Below are 15,218 nucleotides of genomic sequence, written 5' to 3'. Positions count from 1 at the left end.
TCGATTTGGAGGAATTTTGGCCAGCTCTTCTTTGCAGAATTGTTTTAATTCAGCCACATTGGAGGGTTTTCGCGCATGAATGTACTGTTTAAGGTCATGCTACAGCATCTCAATTGGATTTCAGTCCGAACATTGATTTGGCCACTCCAAAACCTTAATTTTTTTTTTTTTGAGCCATTCAGAGGTGGACTTGCTGGGGGGTTTGGGATCATTGTCCTGCTGCATAACTCAAGTGCGCTTGAGCTTGAGGTCACAAACTGACGGCCGGACATTATCCTTCAGGATTATCTGATAGAGCGCAGAATTCATGGTTCCATCAATTATGGCAAGTCGTCCAGGTCCTGAAGCTGCAAAGCAGCCCCAGACCGTCACAATACCACCACCATGTTTGACTGTAGGTATGATGTTCTTTTTATGAAATGCTGTGTTGGTTTTACGCCAGATGTAACGGGACACACACCTTCCAAAAAGTTCAACTTTTGTCTCATCAGTCCACAGAATATTTGCCCAAAAGTCTTGGGGATAATCAAGATATTTTATGGCAAATGTGAGACGAGCCTTTGTGTTCTTTTTGGTCAGCAATGGCTTTTGCCTTGGAACTCTCCCATGGATGCCGTTTTTGCCCAGTCTCTTTCTTATTCTTGAATCATGAACACTGACCTTAATTGAGGCAAGTGAGGCCTGCAGTTAATCACAGTTCTTTCATGATTTAACAGCAGGGGGCAATTTATTTTTCATGTAGGGCCAGGTATGTTTGGACAGCTTTTTTCCCTTAATAAATGAAATCATAATTTATAAACTGCATTATGTATTTACTTGCATTATCTTTGTGTAATATTAAAATTTGTTTAATGACCTGAATCTTTTAAGTGTGACAAATACGCAAAAAATTAAAAACAGGAAGGGGGCAAAAACCTTTTCACGGCACTGCATGTATTGATGCATTTGCAAATGCTTTTATTCAAAGCAGCATCCACTGCATTCAAGAAATACATTTTTATCAGTTAATGCATTCCCTGAGAATTGAACCAATGTCCTTGCAATATAAAATGTGATAACCTTAAACATTACCAATGTTTTTGGACATTTACCATGGTATTACCCTCAAACACAATCCCTATACCATGGTACCGGCATAGTACTTTTTTATGTGGAAGGAAGCAAGGAGAATGCTGCTTTTAGGATTAGATTTAGGACAATTCAAATTAAGATCATTTACCTGGGCTTGACGGAGCTGGTGAGGATAATATGGTGTTGGGCTGGAATGAGCTTTTGATGTCAAACAGTTCTGAGGAAACAGAACATATGACACAATATTGGCAAACCATCAGGTTAAATAAATAATCATCTTGTTTTAACAGGAAATACGTAAACAAATGTGATGCCGGACCACAAAACCAGTCGTAAGTCGCACGGGTTTATCTGTAGCAATAGCCAACAATACATTAAATGGGTCAAAATGATTGATTTTTCTTTTATGCCAAAAATCATTAGGATATTAAGTAAAGATCATGTTCCATGAAGATATTTTGTAAATTTCCTACCATAAATATCAAAACTTAATTTTTGATTAGTAATATGCATTGCTAAGGACTTAATTTGGACAACTTTAAACGCGATTTTCTTAATATTTAGATTTTGTTTTTGCACCCTCAGATTTCCAAATAGTTGTATCTCGGCCAAATATTGTCCTTTCCTAACAAACCATACATCAATGGAAAGTGTATTTATCTCATCAATTAAAAAAAAAAAACCTTATGACTGGTTTTGTAGTCCAGGGTTACAAATAAGAAAAAAAAATACAAATAAATAAATCATTGCGTAATTTCACAGGTACCTGAAGTGTTGTAAAAGTTGGATTCTTCCTTGAAGGGGAGGATTGAACAAGGGAAGTCTGCTGAGGAAAATGAAGTACTTGGTTACAAAATCGTGATATGAAAAGTCTATAATTATTTCAAGAGAATCTGTAAACTTCTGTTTTCAGCAGCAGATGTGGGTCAATGTTAAGTCTCTGATATTATGTGAACTTGTGAACCAAAAGCTCTTTAGTTTTACTTTGTGTGTGGTTACTTACTCTCTATTTCTGTTTTAATGTCCCCTGGTGTAAACATATCTGTTTGACCATACTGACCTGTGAGACATTAAATAAGAAAAGACAAAAAAGAAAAATGATGTCTCAATAACAGAGTACATGTTTTGCAACGACTACCATCAAATTTCCAAGTCACTCCCACATCATGTTGTCTTAAACCAGTTTAACTTGTTGGCACAGTTCTCACATGTCACCTGTATACGTGTTTCTGGATTTTGTTAGGTTTAGTAACAATAAAAAAAATAAAATATATATATTTTTGGCCTTTCTGCCTTTATTTGACAGTCGAAGAGAGACAGGAAACGATTGGAATGGAAAGAGGAGAATGGAACTGGGAAAAGACCACAAGCTGGGACTCAAACTTGGGTTATCCAAAGTCTTTGACCTTGCTACCCACAAGGCTATGGCTCCAACCTTGATTATCATCTTGTATGAAATAACATTTCTATAACATACAACTGAAAGCCAAACCCTATACCTACACAAAGCCAAACCATAACATACTCCGTCAGAAGGAAACTGCAGATTGATGAGAAGTGCTAACTCAATGTCAACTCATAAACCCAACCGTAACAATCTGATAACTGGTTGACAACAATGTTGATCCAGGATCAACAAGATTGTTGATCTAGGAACATGCCAAAATCACATTAACCATCTTGTTCAGGGTTGGAAGGGTAGACAGAGGTAAAATGCAACCTCTAATACTTCTGGATCTTACCGTTCCACTTGAGGTCAGTCAGGCTCTGGAAAAGGATGGAACCTACGGATCCGGCCGCTCGGGTGAAGTCTTGGAAGTTCATGTTGCACAGTTGCCTCCCGTCAAGGTCAAAGTTCTGGAAGGGAATGCTGGTGGCATCGATTTGGTGCATGTCCAGCGTCTGTTGGAGCCATTCCCACACCTGGTACTTGGTCCAGTTTTGTGGGTGAAGATCCTGAGACCAGAGCCGGCTCATGTAACTGGAAGTCACTGCGGATACATTGAGTTTTCAAAAAGGGTTTAGTTAATGTCCCTACTAAAACCTGGTTCATACTGGTTGGTGCTAGTCAAGTTTGGCCTTTTTAGTGAAGTTGGTTGACCAAGAGAAAGTCTTGTTGGTCTATCTAGGGGGCACCATATAAAAATACTAACTGGACCAGAGTGAAGTGAAACTGTTACAAGCTGAGGTGTGTTTCCCAAAAGCAGCGTAAGCTAACTATGGTCGCAAGCAGGGATGGGCAGTATTTATTATACATGTATTTCAAATATGTCTTTCAAATATAAATTATAGGATTTTGTCATTTGTATTTGATAGGGTTGATGAAAATAGCTTCATATTTTGTAACAAAATACTTTAGTCTTTTGTATTTTTGTAGTTTTAAAATATTGTAAAATACTTTGTTAGAAGTCTACATGATGACATCATAAAAATGCGGCCTCTGATTGGTGACTACTCAGTAGTTTGCCCAGACTTGTTACTACACTATTAATGTGTATGTGTCGTCCTCATTTGTAAGTCGCTTTGGATAAAAGCGTCTGCTAAATGACTAAATGTAAATGTAAATGTAAATAATTAGGGGTTCAAGCACGTAGTGCTGAAACCCTATTATTATTCCGCCCTAAAACTGATCGTGCAGACCAAACCGTAAGGCCTAGAGAGCTGAAACTTGGTCAGATCATAGTAGTCTGGCTTTCTTCTCAGATCCAAGGACTCGCCCCAATTGGCCTATTGGGGGCGCTGCAGTGAGCAAAAACGTGAAACCTCTCATAACTCCTATACCGTTTGTCGTAGACTCAAGTGTCTTATATCATTGGAATCCTTGGTTCAAGACAAACAAATATCCGATTTTATTTCCGTCTGGAAAAAATTTCCGCCATTTTGAATTTTGTCCAAAACCTACTTTTGTGAACTAGTCCTAGGTTTTTCGCCCGATCGGAACCAAACCAGTGCATAAATATTAATTGGACAGAGAATATCAATAATTATAAAAAAAAAAGTTGAACTTTCAACTTACGGTCACAAAGGGGTGCCAAAACATTTGAAAGAGGCGGGGCCAATTTCACTAAAATGGCTATAACTCTTGAACAGAATGAGACATCTTCACCAAACTCGATACACGTGTGTATGAGCTCAATCTTTGGTGAAATAAAAAAATTGCGCAGCTCTGCCACTTGGTGGCACTATAAGAGGGGAAAAACATAAAAATGGCTATAACTATACAATCGTTGGTCCGATCAACTTGAAAATTGGTATGCAGTGTCTTGTATTATTCTCTAGGTCAATAATTATCAAAAAAAGTTGAACATTTGTATTTGGAAACATTAAAACATTATTATTTGTAACAGACAAGTTCTGTTGCTACTTTCTGATTACGTTTCTGGCTACATTTAAAATCAAAACATATTGATCATTTAATAATTTCTGAAATGCTAAAATGTTTGTTTTCAACTTCCAAATAGGTATCTAATGATTGATAAATAACTATTTGATTGCTAAATATTGTACCCTAATTGAAGTAGCTGTTTAGTAGGATCATGATACCATTGCATGAATGACTGCCTGACACATAATTAAATAATTAAATTCAAGGCATTAATGTTTGCCTACAAAAATTAGGGGTTCAAGCACGTAGTGCTGAAACCCTATTATTATTCCGCCCTAAAACTGATCGTGCAGACCAAACCGTAAGGCCTAGAGAGCTGAAACTTGGTCAGATCATAGTAGTCTGGCTTTCTTCTCAGATCCAAGGACTCGCCCCAATTGGCCTATTGGGGGCGCTGCAGTGAGCAAAAACGTGAAACCTCTCATAACTCCTATACCGTTTGTCGTAGACTCAAGTGTCTTATATCATTGGAATCCTTGGTTCAAGACAAACAAATATCCGATTTTATTTCCGTCTGGAAAAAATTTCCGCCATTTTGAATTTTGTCCAAAACCTACTTTTGTGAACTAGTCCTAGGTTTTTCGCCCGATCGGAACCAAACCAGTGCATAAATATTAATTGGACAGAGAATATCAATAATTATAAAAAAAAAAGTTGAACTTTCAACTTACGGTCACAAAGGGGTGCCAAAACATTTGAAAGAGGCGGGGCCAATTTCACTAAAATGGCTATAACTCTTGAACAGAATGAGACATCTTCACCAAACTCGATACACGTGTGTATGAGCTCAATCTTTGGTGAAATAAAAAAATTGCGCAGCTCTGCCACTTGGTGGCACTATAAGAGGGGAAAAACATAAAAATGGCTATAACTATACAATCGTTGGTCCGATCAACTTGAAAATTGGTATGCAGTGTCTTGTATTATTCTCTAGGTCAATAATTATCAAAAAAAGTTGAACATTTGTATTTGGAAACATTAAAACATTATTATTTGTAACATTAAACCGGTCATTTTATAATATGTTCTTTACATAGTGTAGTAGTCTATAAATTTTAAAAGAAAGCCCACAACTTCTCAAAACTATGTGAAAATGATGCATAATTTCATTGTAAACAAGCATGCAAAATATAAGAGAGATTGTGCAAAAAATAACACTATAATTGTTATAAAGGTTAAAAACACAGTGTTGTATGAGAAATTGCATAAAATTGCAGTTATAACCACTAGATGACAGCAGAAGACCACTAATGGGCTCATTCAACTCACTAAAAAAGTACTGTTCATAGGTTTGCTTATGGATTCATGCTTAGACATTATAAAATCAGTTATAACATTTAAAATCACATTTAGTCAAAGTTGACCATTTTGTTCATACAGACATATCAGTTTTTACAATTATGCCAGATTATGATTACAATGAAACCTGAAAATGACTTATAAAGTCTTAAAAAGAGAAGACTTGCAATAAGTATTGTGTCACCTATCATTTATTTCATTTATATCTATATCTGCAACAAAATGTGTGCATGTATGTCTGTGTATGTGTGTGTCTGTGTGTGTGTGCAAGCATTCTTATTGAGTATTAATATAATAGTTTAACCATTTCATTTCTGTGTGTGTGTCTCGAATCTATTCTCCATTTTGGATGTGTTTTACTGTCAGCCATACATCCAGGTTGGCCTAGACCAGGGTTCCTCAAATCTTGCCCTGGAGGGCCAATGCGCTGCAGAGTTTAGCTCCAACCCTGATCAAACTCACCTGTGTTTGATTAGGGTTAGAGCTAAACTCTGCAGGAAAGTGGATCTCGTGGGCCAGATTTGAGGATCCCTGGCCTAGACCCTAAAAGCATACCACCTTAAAGGCCTTGAAGTGCTTGAACCCCGTTAATCGCTGCTTGCAGCTATATTATATTATTATATTTATGATTAACAATCAAATGATTAATTAGTTAGAAACTAGTTGCTATGAATACAGATGCCATCAGTTGTCTCATTCTTATGAATGACTTATTTGTCATTGAGTCAGTAGGGCCTTTCGCACCGCTTTAGTTCCAGAACTAAACCAGTTCCGGCGGTGCGAAAACGCCAAAAAGTGGGTAGTTCCACAATTAGTTCTGGTACTATGAAAAGGTTCCTGCGGTGCGAAAGGCCCTAGTGTTGCTGATGCAATGTAGGCCCTTTGTTACCAAACACAAAGTAACTAAATTAGGATACAATTGTGAGTCATTCACAAACTGTTCAATTAAACTGTTGGTTACTTTAAAACTAACCTTAATCGGGGAGATTACAGGGATATGTGAATATTTGATCTGTTAACTGGTTGCATATGTCAGATTTATGGCATGATTCGGGCAGAGAAAAGCTGTTGCTATCAAACATTGTTTACTTAATCAGTCAGTCAGTGTACTGGTGAAGGGATAGATCAAACAGGCAATTGATGGAAGGTTTGCTAAGAAATTTCATGCTCCCTTGTAAAAGTATTTTTTTGTATTTGTAAAATACAAAAATACAGTAGTTTATTTTGATACATGGTGTGGCTGCTGTATTTTGTAGTTTATTTTGATACACTTAAAATTAAGGTATTTGGTATTTTATTTAAAAATATATTTTGATGTATTTTTGCCCAACCCTGGTCGCAAGTTTATTGAACTCTATTGTTAACAATGGAACTTGCAACCATAGCTGCTTTTGGGAAGCGCACACCTGGTTAGGAGCTGTTCAAGCTGGTGGGCCACCACAATCATTGCGTTATAGCAAAGTTTGCCGGTGAAGTTGTTTGACTAGAAAGGTCATTGTTGAAGCAGGTTGATTAAGGAAGTCTTGTTTGTATCGCTAGAGCAAATGTTTTCTTTTGGAGACTCATCGTCCTGCAAAGTTTATTTACAACCTGCTTCAACAAACCTACCTATGATTTTCAAGAAGTCTTGAAGACCTTGATTAACTGGCTCAAGGTTGGAACTAAACTCTGCCGGATACTTGGTCTCCAAGCAGGGCTGAAGACCTCTGATCTAGATCACTCCAGCACACTAGCATCATATGTGGGGACCAACATCCAAAGCAAAATATATGCTGCTGAACAGCTAAACTAGTCTTAGCATTCAGTTACACACTGTAAAAAGTGTAAATAAAAGTACTGCACATGGTTTCTAGATAAGTGTGAATCACTTTCACTATCTGTACATGGTCCCCAGTGCATGCAACTGATAACCTAGTAACTCCAGCAGTGACTGCTAGAGTAAATGATTAACCTGCCAGAAAAGTTTCCACCGATTAGATTATAAACAAAACCTACAACCTAAAATCTGTACTGGAATTGTACTGGATGGTGGAATAATCACAAGTGCACCTTCTCTGGTGTTTCAGATAAGAAGAAACTTTACCATCAGCGCAGTTGTAGTGGGTTGTCCAGGAAGCAGGTAGCTGGTTATCAACACTCACAGTAGCTGGGATACTCATGACACAGCTTGCTTGAAGGACCATGATCCAGTGCTATTGAAAGAAATGGAAAGGAATGTTTATTTCTTGCCACACAACCAGAGATAGTTCTGCAACTTTCATACAATGCACTAGAAAAGTCCAACTTAGCCTCAGGCATAAAGTTGATGCCTTATAGCTTGTTCCTTGTGGGATTTGACCCAACAACCCTTAGCTCAAAGCCTTACATTGCACCATCAAACTCCCTACTCTCACAATGTTTATAAAACTTGTTGCACGGGAGAGTAACAGCACACTTGACCACATTCTTGTTATAGTAAACATACATACTGCTCTAAAAATGGACATATAATTAAGTGTAGACATTATACCAGTTTACAGTTATGATCAGTGAGTGAAAACAAAGGTCTTGTATGTTCAAAGGGGTAAAGGGAGGGGGTGAATTTTGCGTAGGTGTCCTTCGTGCCACGCTCAACCACACATGCAGACACATTTGCACAGGAATGTGTCAGTGTGTCTAACTGCTTTGCATAAATAAAAGGTCCACCTGTCCTTCAGTTTAACAGTTAGATCAATGGTTCAGTCATACCTTGTATTATATGATCATATGATCAGCGTTATACAAAGCACTTGTTAAAATCATCTAACGCTGTGACTGCATCTGTGTTGTGAGTTACAGGCTAGCTGAAAGCTTCTGCATAAGTACCTTTTTGTACAGTTTTTGTACAGAGGAGCTCAATGAAAAACATCAGCATGATCGAATTCCAATCAAGGTTCCTGAAATGTTTGTCTGTTGAACTTTATAAAATAATGCTGTTACATGATCATTTAAAAACCTAGGCATGATAGATCCTGGTCCAAAAGGTATGTAACTTAATTTTACAGGCTCCTGTGATACCTCATAACTTCAATGAAAATTCAAGATGATGGAATTTTTTAGCACAAGACAAATGTTTATTGTAAACACACTTTTAAAATTCAAAAGTATTTAACGCAACATTAGTGTGTGATATGAATTTGCATGCCTATTTTATGCTTCAGTAGCAACATGCTAAAAATGCAATTTTTGTGGTTTGCTTCTTATGTTGACTGTTACAAAATGGTAATTTATGAGGTTTGAGATGTTGCTTTGTGTCGCGTTGGTTATTTGTGTGCTCAAATGAGATGGATAGTTGGTTAAAAATAAGATGATATTTTATTCTATCAGCAAAAAGTAACATTTAATGTAACCTCTAAGTGAACATAATAGCCTATACTCAACTACAGTATCTCATGTGACATGGGTCAAGTGTATTCCTATTGACTGTCCCATCAGGATGCTGCTCATTTGCATAAAGCTAGATTTTTCTCAACTTTGTTGCATTACTGGACATTCACAAATCATATCATCAATGTCAACTTTTTGCTAAGGTCATACGTGTGGTTGTTTTGATGCTTCATGTTGCTGTTAGTGTGAACGAGGTGAAGACTTCGCTAGGTTTTGGAATATATATTTAAAAAATCAGATAATGATCATATTATGCAAAGAAAACAACAACAGGATATGAACATGTAAAAAACACATGATAAAAATGTGATTCAGTCAAGTGATAGTAGCAATGACATTATTTACAAGAACTGAGTTTATTGACATTCCTTGGAACGGTTGTTAACCTGTTTATCAAATTCCTTACAGTAACTGACCCAACAATCTGGGCTACAGGCCGTCAGCTTCCTTTACCTATCTGTTACGGAGCAATAGGGGCCATTTACACTCAATTTGTATGTGTTGTACACAGTATGCAAAGTGTTTCCAAGTTTCAGAGGCCCCAGAGAGTATTTGGACACCTGTATGAATGTCATTGCATCACATAAAATAATCAAACCAAGTGGCATCTGCAAACAAATGATGCTTTTCATAAAAGTAACTTCACCGTTTTTTTAAGCAATTCTAGCAACTGTTAATTAACTTAGAGGATGTTCAAGTCAAGTCCACTAATTTATGATAACCACAAAGTGCTTTTTATATAGATATTACAATATATATTGTTTTATATTTTAAACCTAAAAAACATGTTTATGTGAAACGTTTGACTTGAAAAGTGCACTTATTCTTGCATTCTTTAAAATCTTTTTTTTTTAAGTTTAACATTTTCTGTGTGACACCTAATATTCCTATCAAATAGTTCTTGATTTTTAGAACTGGTTTAATGTTCATTTATGCCAAATAATAAATAAATAAATAGCCTGTTTGACTTTTAAGAATACTGCATGCATGCAAGTTAAAGTATAACATGTTTAAGCAAATAATGAAAAAAAAAAAAGAAAGTTGCCCAAAGTAAAAGTAAGGACAAGAAGTGGCACAACATTTGAATGATTTTTGGATTTTCAGATATGTTAAACTATTGTATGCCACTTGTTAGATTAAAATAGTTCTGCATCATCACCTGGGATCGTCATTGAAGTGCATGAGTGAATGAAACCTTTCCTGCAGAGAATCAAAGAGAATTAAAGTGTCTCACCAGAGATGTTGAATGTGATCCAGGCGGACTGCTACTGGTTCAGAGTTAAATGTCTCTTTCTTCTCTTTCTAAAGTTGTCAGCGTCTGTGTGGGAGAGAAGATTAGAGTTTAATGGAGAGGTTGCGTTGTGTACCTGTGACACTGCTTAAGTCTGCCAAACTTCTGTGACAGAGTGCGGCCTCATTCACCAATGAGGATTTTTATTCCGTCTGCTTCCTGCTGCTTTGATTGGCTTATTTTCACGCCAGGTGGGTTACAAGTCATTTGCATACGGTAAAAAAAAAAGAAAAGTACTGTTGTCACTTTCACTATGAACACACTAGCAGTCTCTCTCGCTCACCCACATGCTTCAGCAATCCTGCCGGTGATTAATCTATTGATGTTTAACGAGAACTCAACCATACAGTTGCTCTTTTTGTTTTTACATGAATTTCCCGTTTCGACTCTCAGGGTGATATTATTATGAATAATATTTATTTATAATCATTTCTGGGTCATAAAAGACCAAACATTCTATTTTTGAATAAAGATGAAGCACATTACCTTGTGAAATAGTTTGGTGAAATATCTAGACATACTCAGACAGCTCTTTTATATACACACTACCAGTCAAACGTTTTTTTGAACAGTAAGATTTTGAATGTTTTTTAAAGAAGTCTCATCTGCTCACCAAGTCTGCATTTATTTGATCCAAAGTACAGCAAAAACAGTGCAATTTTGAAATATTTTTACTATTTACAATAACTGTTTTCTATATATTTTAAAATGTTTCATTATCATTCATTACTCCAGTCATATGATCCTCCAGAAATCATTCTAATATTCTGATGTGCTGCTCAAAAACATTTATTATTATTATTATTATGTTGAAAACAGCTGAGTAGAATTTTTTCAGGTTGCTTTGATGAATAGAAAGTTCAGAAGAACAGCCTTTATCTGACATAGAAATCTTTTGTAACATTATAAATGTTTTTATCATCACTTTTGATCAATTTAAAGCATCCTTGCTAAATAAAAGTATTATTTTCTATAACCCCCCCCGACTCTAAGCTTTTGAATGGTATAGTGTATAATATTACAAAAGCTTTTTATTTCAGATAAATGTTGAACTTTGGCTCTTTCTATTCATCAAAGAATCCAGAAAAAATGTACTCAGCTGTTTTAAATATCGATAATAATAATAAAAAATGTTTCTTGAACAGTAAATCAGCATATTAGAATGATTTCTGAAGGATCATGAGACACTGAAGACTGGAGTAATGATGCTGAAAATTCAGCTTTGATCACCGAAATAAATTACATTTTAAAATATATTCAAATAGAAAGCAGTTATTTTAAATGGTAAAAATATTTCACAAAATTACTACTTTTGCTGTATTTTGGATCAAATAAATGCAGGCTTGGTGAGTAGAAGAGAATTATTTAAAAAACATGAACAATCTTACTGTTCCAAAAATTTATATACATTTGATTTTTCTAGCTATTATTTTAATATTTTTAGTTATAGTATTTTTAATTTCAGTTCAGTTAATTTTGTAATATGCTTTTGTCATTTTTATTCGTTTTATTTCTATTGAATAATATCAGTGGTCCTAAAATACGTTTAATTTCCTTTTTTAAAACAAAACAACAACAAAATATATAATAATATAAATAAAAATCAGACATATATATATATATATATATATATATACAATAAATATAAAATGACAATATATAATACATATGTTGATCATTTTTAATATTTTCTATTACTTTCATTTTTAAAGGTCATTAAAAACTTAAAGCAACTATTTAGTCATAGGCACATACATTAAAACGTGAAACGAATGACAACAGCAACGCAGTAATAGTAAATCACAAAGTAGTAAACAAAAAAAGAAAAAAGAAAAATTCAAAACAAACCAAATAACTGTGAATCCTCTACAACACGACCCATCATTAAATGCTTACACCCAGACAACTTGTTAGCATAAGACAAAACTGCAAACTCCATTGTCCAACAAAACATGATCAAAACATAAGCAGCATGTCTCTCGCTATCAGACGAATGCTTCTTCCGTGATCAGAGGTCTGATGCTCCCTGACATACACAGAAACAGCAGGCCGCGAGCGCTCAGGTTAGCGGGAGGCTTTACGCTGTTGATTAAAGAGCTCTGAAGCTCTAAGACACATAATGGGTAAATCACAGAGGAACTCTGCTTCACTCTGACTCAACATATGTGCTGGATATTATCTACATCTGTGGCCGCACACACTTCGGCCAATGCAACATCTGCACAGCAGCTCTGCCAAAGCAAAAGCACGAAAAGCTCTGCTGTCATGATTTGAGACGTTAGTTAATAAGCAACAACACAAAGTTAATAAGAGTTTGAATTGTGTGGAGTGTGTTGAGATGTTTTTGTAAACAGAAAAGCTTTGAATAAAATAAAATAAATATGAATTTAATATGATATGAACAGTGTTATTTTATTACTATTTATATACTATTATAGTCTTTAATATTTTTAAGGCATTAGTTAAGAAGAAACATAATTGTGTGTGCATTGAGATGTTTCTTTTGTTAACTGAAAAGCTTTGAATAAAATAAAACAAATGTGAATTTAATATGATACGAACAGTGTTATTTGAGCATTATCTATCTATATTATTACAGTCTTCAATAATATTTTGAATGAGCTTTTATTTTAATATTTTAGTTTTCATGTTAATTACAGTTATATTTTTTAGTTTTAGTTTTTTTTAGCTTTTTATTTAAATTTCAGTTTTCATTTTATGAATTTTAAACATATTAAAATCATTTATTTCAGTTGCCAAGTCAACATTTCTTATTTTCATTTACGCTGTTTTTCTTCTAATATTTCTATTTAATTTAATTTCAGCTTTCAATAAAAGAGCACGATAATGATATCACTCGATATGAAATGGAAATTTGTTTTGGGGGGTTGGAATTGAAATTTTTTGAATGCAATATGAAATTTTATTGTATTTTATTTCTGTAAGATCTAAATAAAATTAAGTAAAAAAATGAAAAAGAAAATTTATATCAAAACAGTAAATAAATAAAAAACAAACCAATTCATTGCCACACATGAAACCTAGATAGGCAATTTTAAAAACGTAAACAGTTCATTTATAGAACTAAAATAGAAATGTAATTTTCATATGTGTGACGTCCCATCTGACGCTGTGAATATGTTTCATCTTACTAGCTTCAACTGTTGCAAGAAGGCCCATTTTGATTTATTGTCATGTCTACATTGCAGCTAATTTTTGAAAGACTCCGAGTTGAAAGTCCCCTCAAAGCGCTAAATTGTTTTAGTTTTACTTCGTTGTACCCTTTCTAACACTGTCAAGATTACATTAAGATCTAATCTAGCCAGGCTTAGATTTAAGACCAGTATTTAGGCCGAGTCATGAGGAACGGCTGCCAGAAAAGTCAGTCTGAAAGTGAAACGTTCGCTCAGTCTGCGAGAAAGGGCTACAGCTCACGCGCTCATTACAGACGAGAAATCCTTCTTTCCTTCCTTCCTTCCCTTCATTTCGCTCGATCCCTTCATTAGGCTCTCATCAGCACATTCAAAGCTGTCATCTTTAATATTTCACATGAGGTGGAGAAAGAGACAGAGAAAAGAAAGAGAGTGGATGATTTTATTAGGGTCAATTACAGCTACAAATGACAATTTCTCGGGCTAAATTGCAATTTTACATCTTTTTTGTGAGAGAACAATGACTATGTAATTAAAGTAATGAGCAGCGCATCAGCCGAATGATTTGTGCTGAATGAGGAGTTTCTTGTGTGTGTGTGTGCATGTGTGATTGCGTGTTACACACTTGTGTATTTGTTGAACATCACATGTCGTGATGTTCGAGTAATTACACGTAATGTCTAATTACAGCAGTTGAACTGAAGAGTCCTATGTTGCGGTGTGTTATGACTGTATGTGTCTGATCTGACTTCCCTTCTCTTCCTGCACAGCTGCATTCTGGGAGGAACGGGTCAATACGCCTGCAGTTCATCTCCAGGCCACTTGATGACACTGTGAGCTCACTAAAGTCGTGCCGCATTGCTGGAACAGCACGAGGGCCTGTTTAAAAGATGAAAGCTGTCACGTAAACCACTACTTGGCATGTAGTTTTTCATTCGAGATATATATTTTTAATTTCACTTGTTTTTGCTTTGCAAGTTTTACAAGTAGGCTACAAAGCCTTAACGTTGTGTGAAGTGACCCATGAGAGTGGGAAATGGTAGAAAAGGACTTTCTCGTGTAGGAGACAGTTAGTGCGACTGCACATATTTTGAGAAAAAGGCAGAAAGAGTTTGTTTATGCGCTTAACAACCATAATACTTCAGTCATGTGGGTGGCTGCCACAGCATTAATGTGTTGTTGCTAGGGTGTTTTGGGTGGTTGCTTATGGGCCCAAATCACGTAAGCACAATGTCAAGTTTCTATACAATTCTGTTCCCTGGATATTATTGTAAATCTATGGGATTTTCTAAGGGATGCATGATATATTGGTACCATATAGCTCATTATGCAATGATTTAATAATTGACAGTAAATAAAAAAAAAATGTAAATAGTACTAAATTATTAAAAAAAATCTTATATTATACAACATATGATATATTATGACATAAATATAAATAATACATATAAAATACACATTTTTAATATGAAATAAATATAAAAAAATTAATGTAAAATAAATTGTGAAAAGTACATCATTTTAAAATTGATTATGATTTAAATTATTAAATAAATATGATACAACATAACAACAAATATAAATGTTAAATATAATACATATTACAATTATTTAA

The 15,218-nt window shown here is 35.1% G+C and overlaps 1 protein-coding gene across 2 annotated transcripts in view; it reads right to left on the bottom strand.

Moving 5' to 3' along the window:
- The window catches only part of ehf (ets homologous factor), a 13,183-nt gene extending 2,576 nt beyond the window's left edge, over positions 1–10,607 (bottom strand). Inside the window, exons 1-6 of one of the 2 annotated variants that reach the window (XM_016441033.1) lie at positions 10,395–10,607; positions 7,839–7,947; positions 2,814–3,062; positions 2,075–2,131; positions 1,838–1,894; positions 1,220–1,288 (exon numbers count right to left, since the gene is read on the bottom strand). In XM_016441033.1, coding sequence (XP_016296519.1) covers positions 1,220–1,288; positions 1,838–1,894; positions 2,075–2,131; positions 2,814–3,062; positions 7,839–7,938 — 532 coding nt within the window. In that variant the 5' untranslated portion in view covers positions 7,939–7,947; positions 10,395–10,607. Of the gene's footprint in view, positions 1–1,219; positions 1,289–1,837; positions 1,898–2,074; positions 2,132–2,813; positions 3,063–7,838; positions 7,948–10,394 lie in introns of both variants that reach the window. The other variant, XM_016441032.1, reaches the window with a different exon arrangement.
- Positions 10,608–15,218: the final 4,611 nt, after the last annotated feature.

This window comes from Sinocyclocheilus anshuiensis, unplaced genomic scaffold (genome assembly GCF_001515605.1).
Source record: "Sinocyclocheilus anshuiensis isolate Anshui unplaced genomic scaffold, SAMN03320099.WGS_v1.1 scaffold115, whole genome shotgun sequence".
Taxonomy (NCBI): Eukaryota; Metazoa; Chordata; class Actinopteri; order Cypriniformes; family Cyprinidae; genus Sinocyclocheilus; species Sinocyclocheilus anshuiensis.
This window is presented reverse-complemented; position numbering and strand designations above follow the sequence as displayed.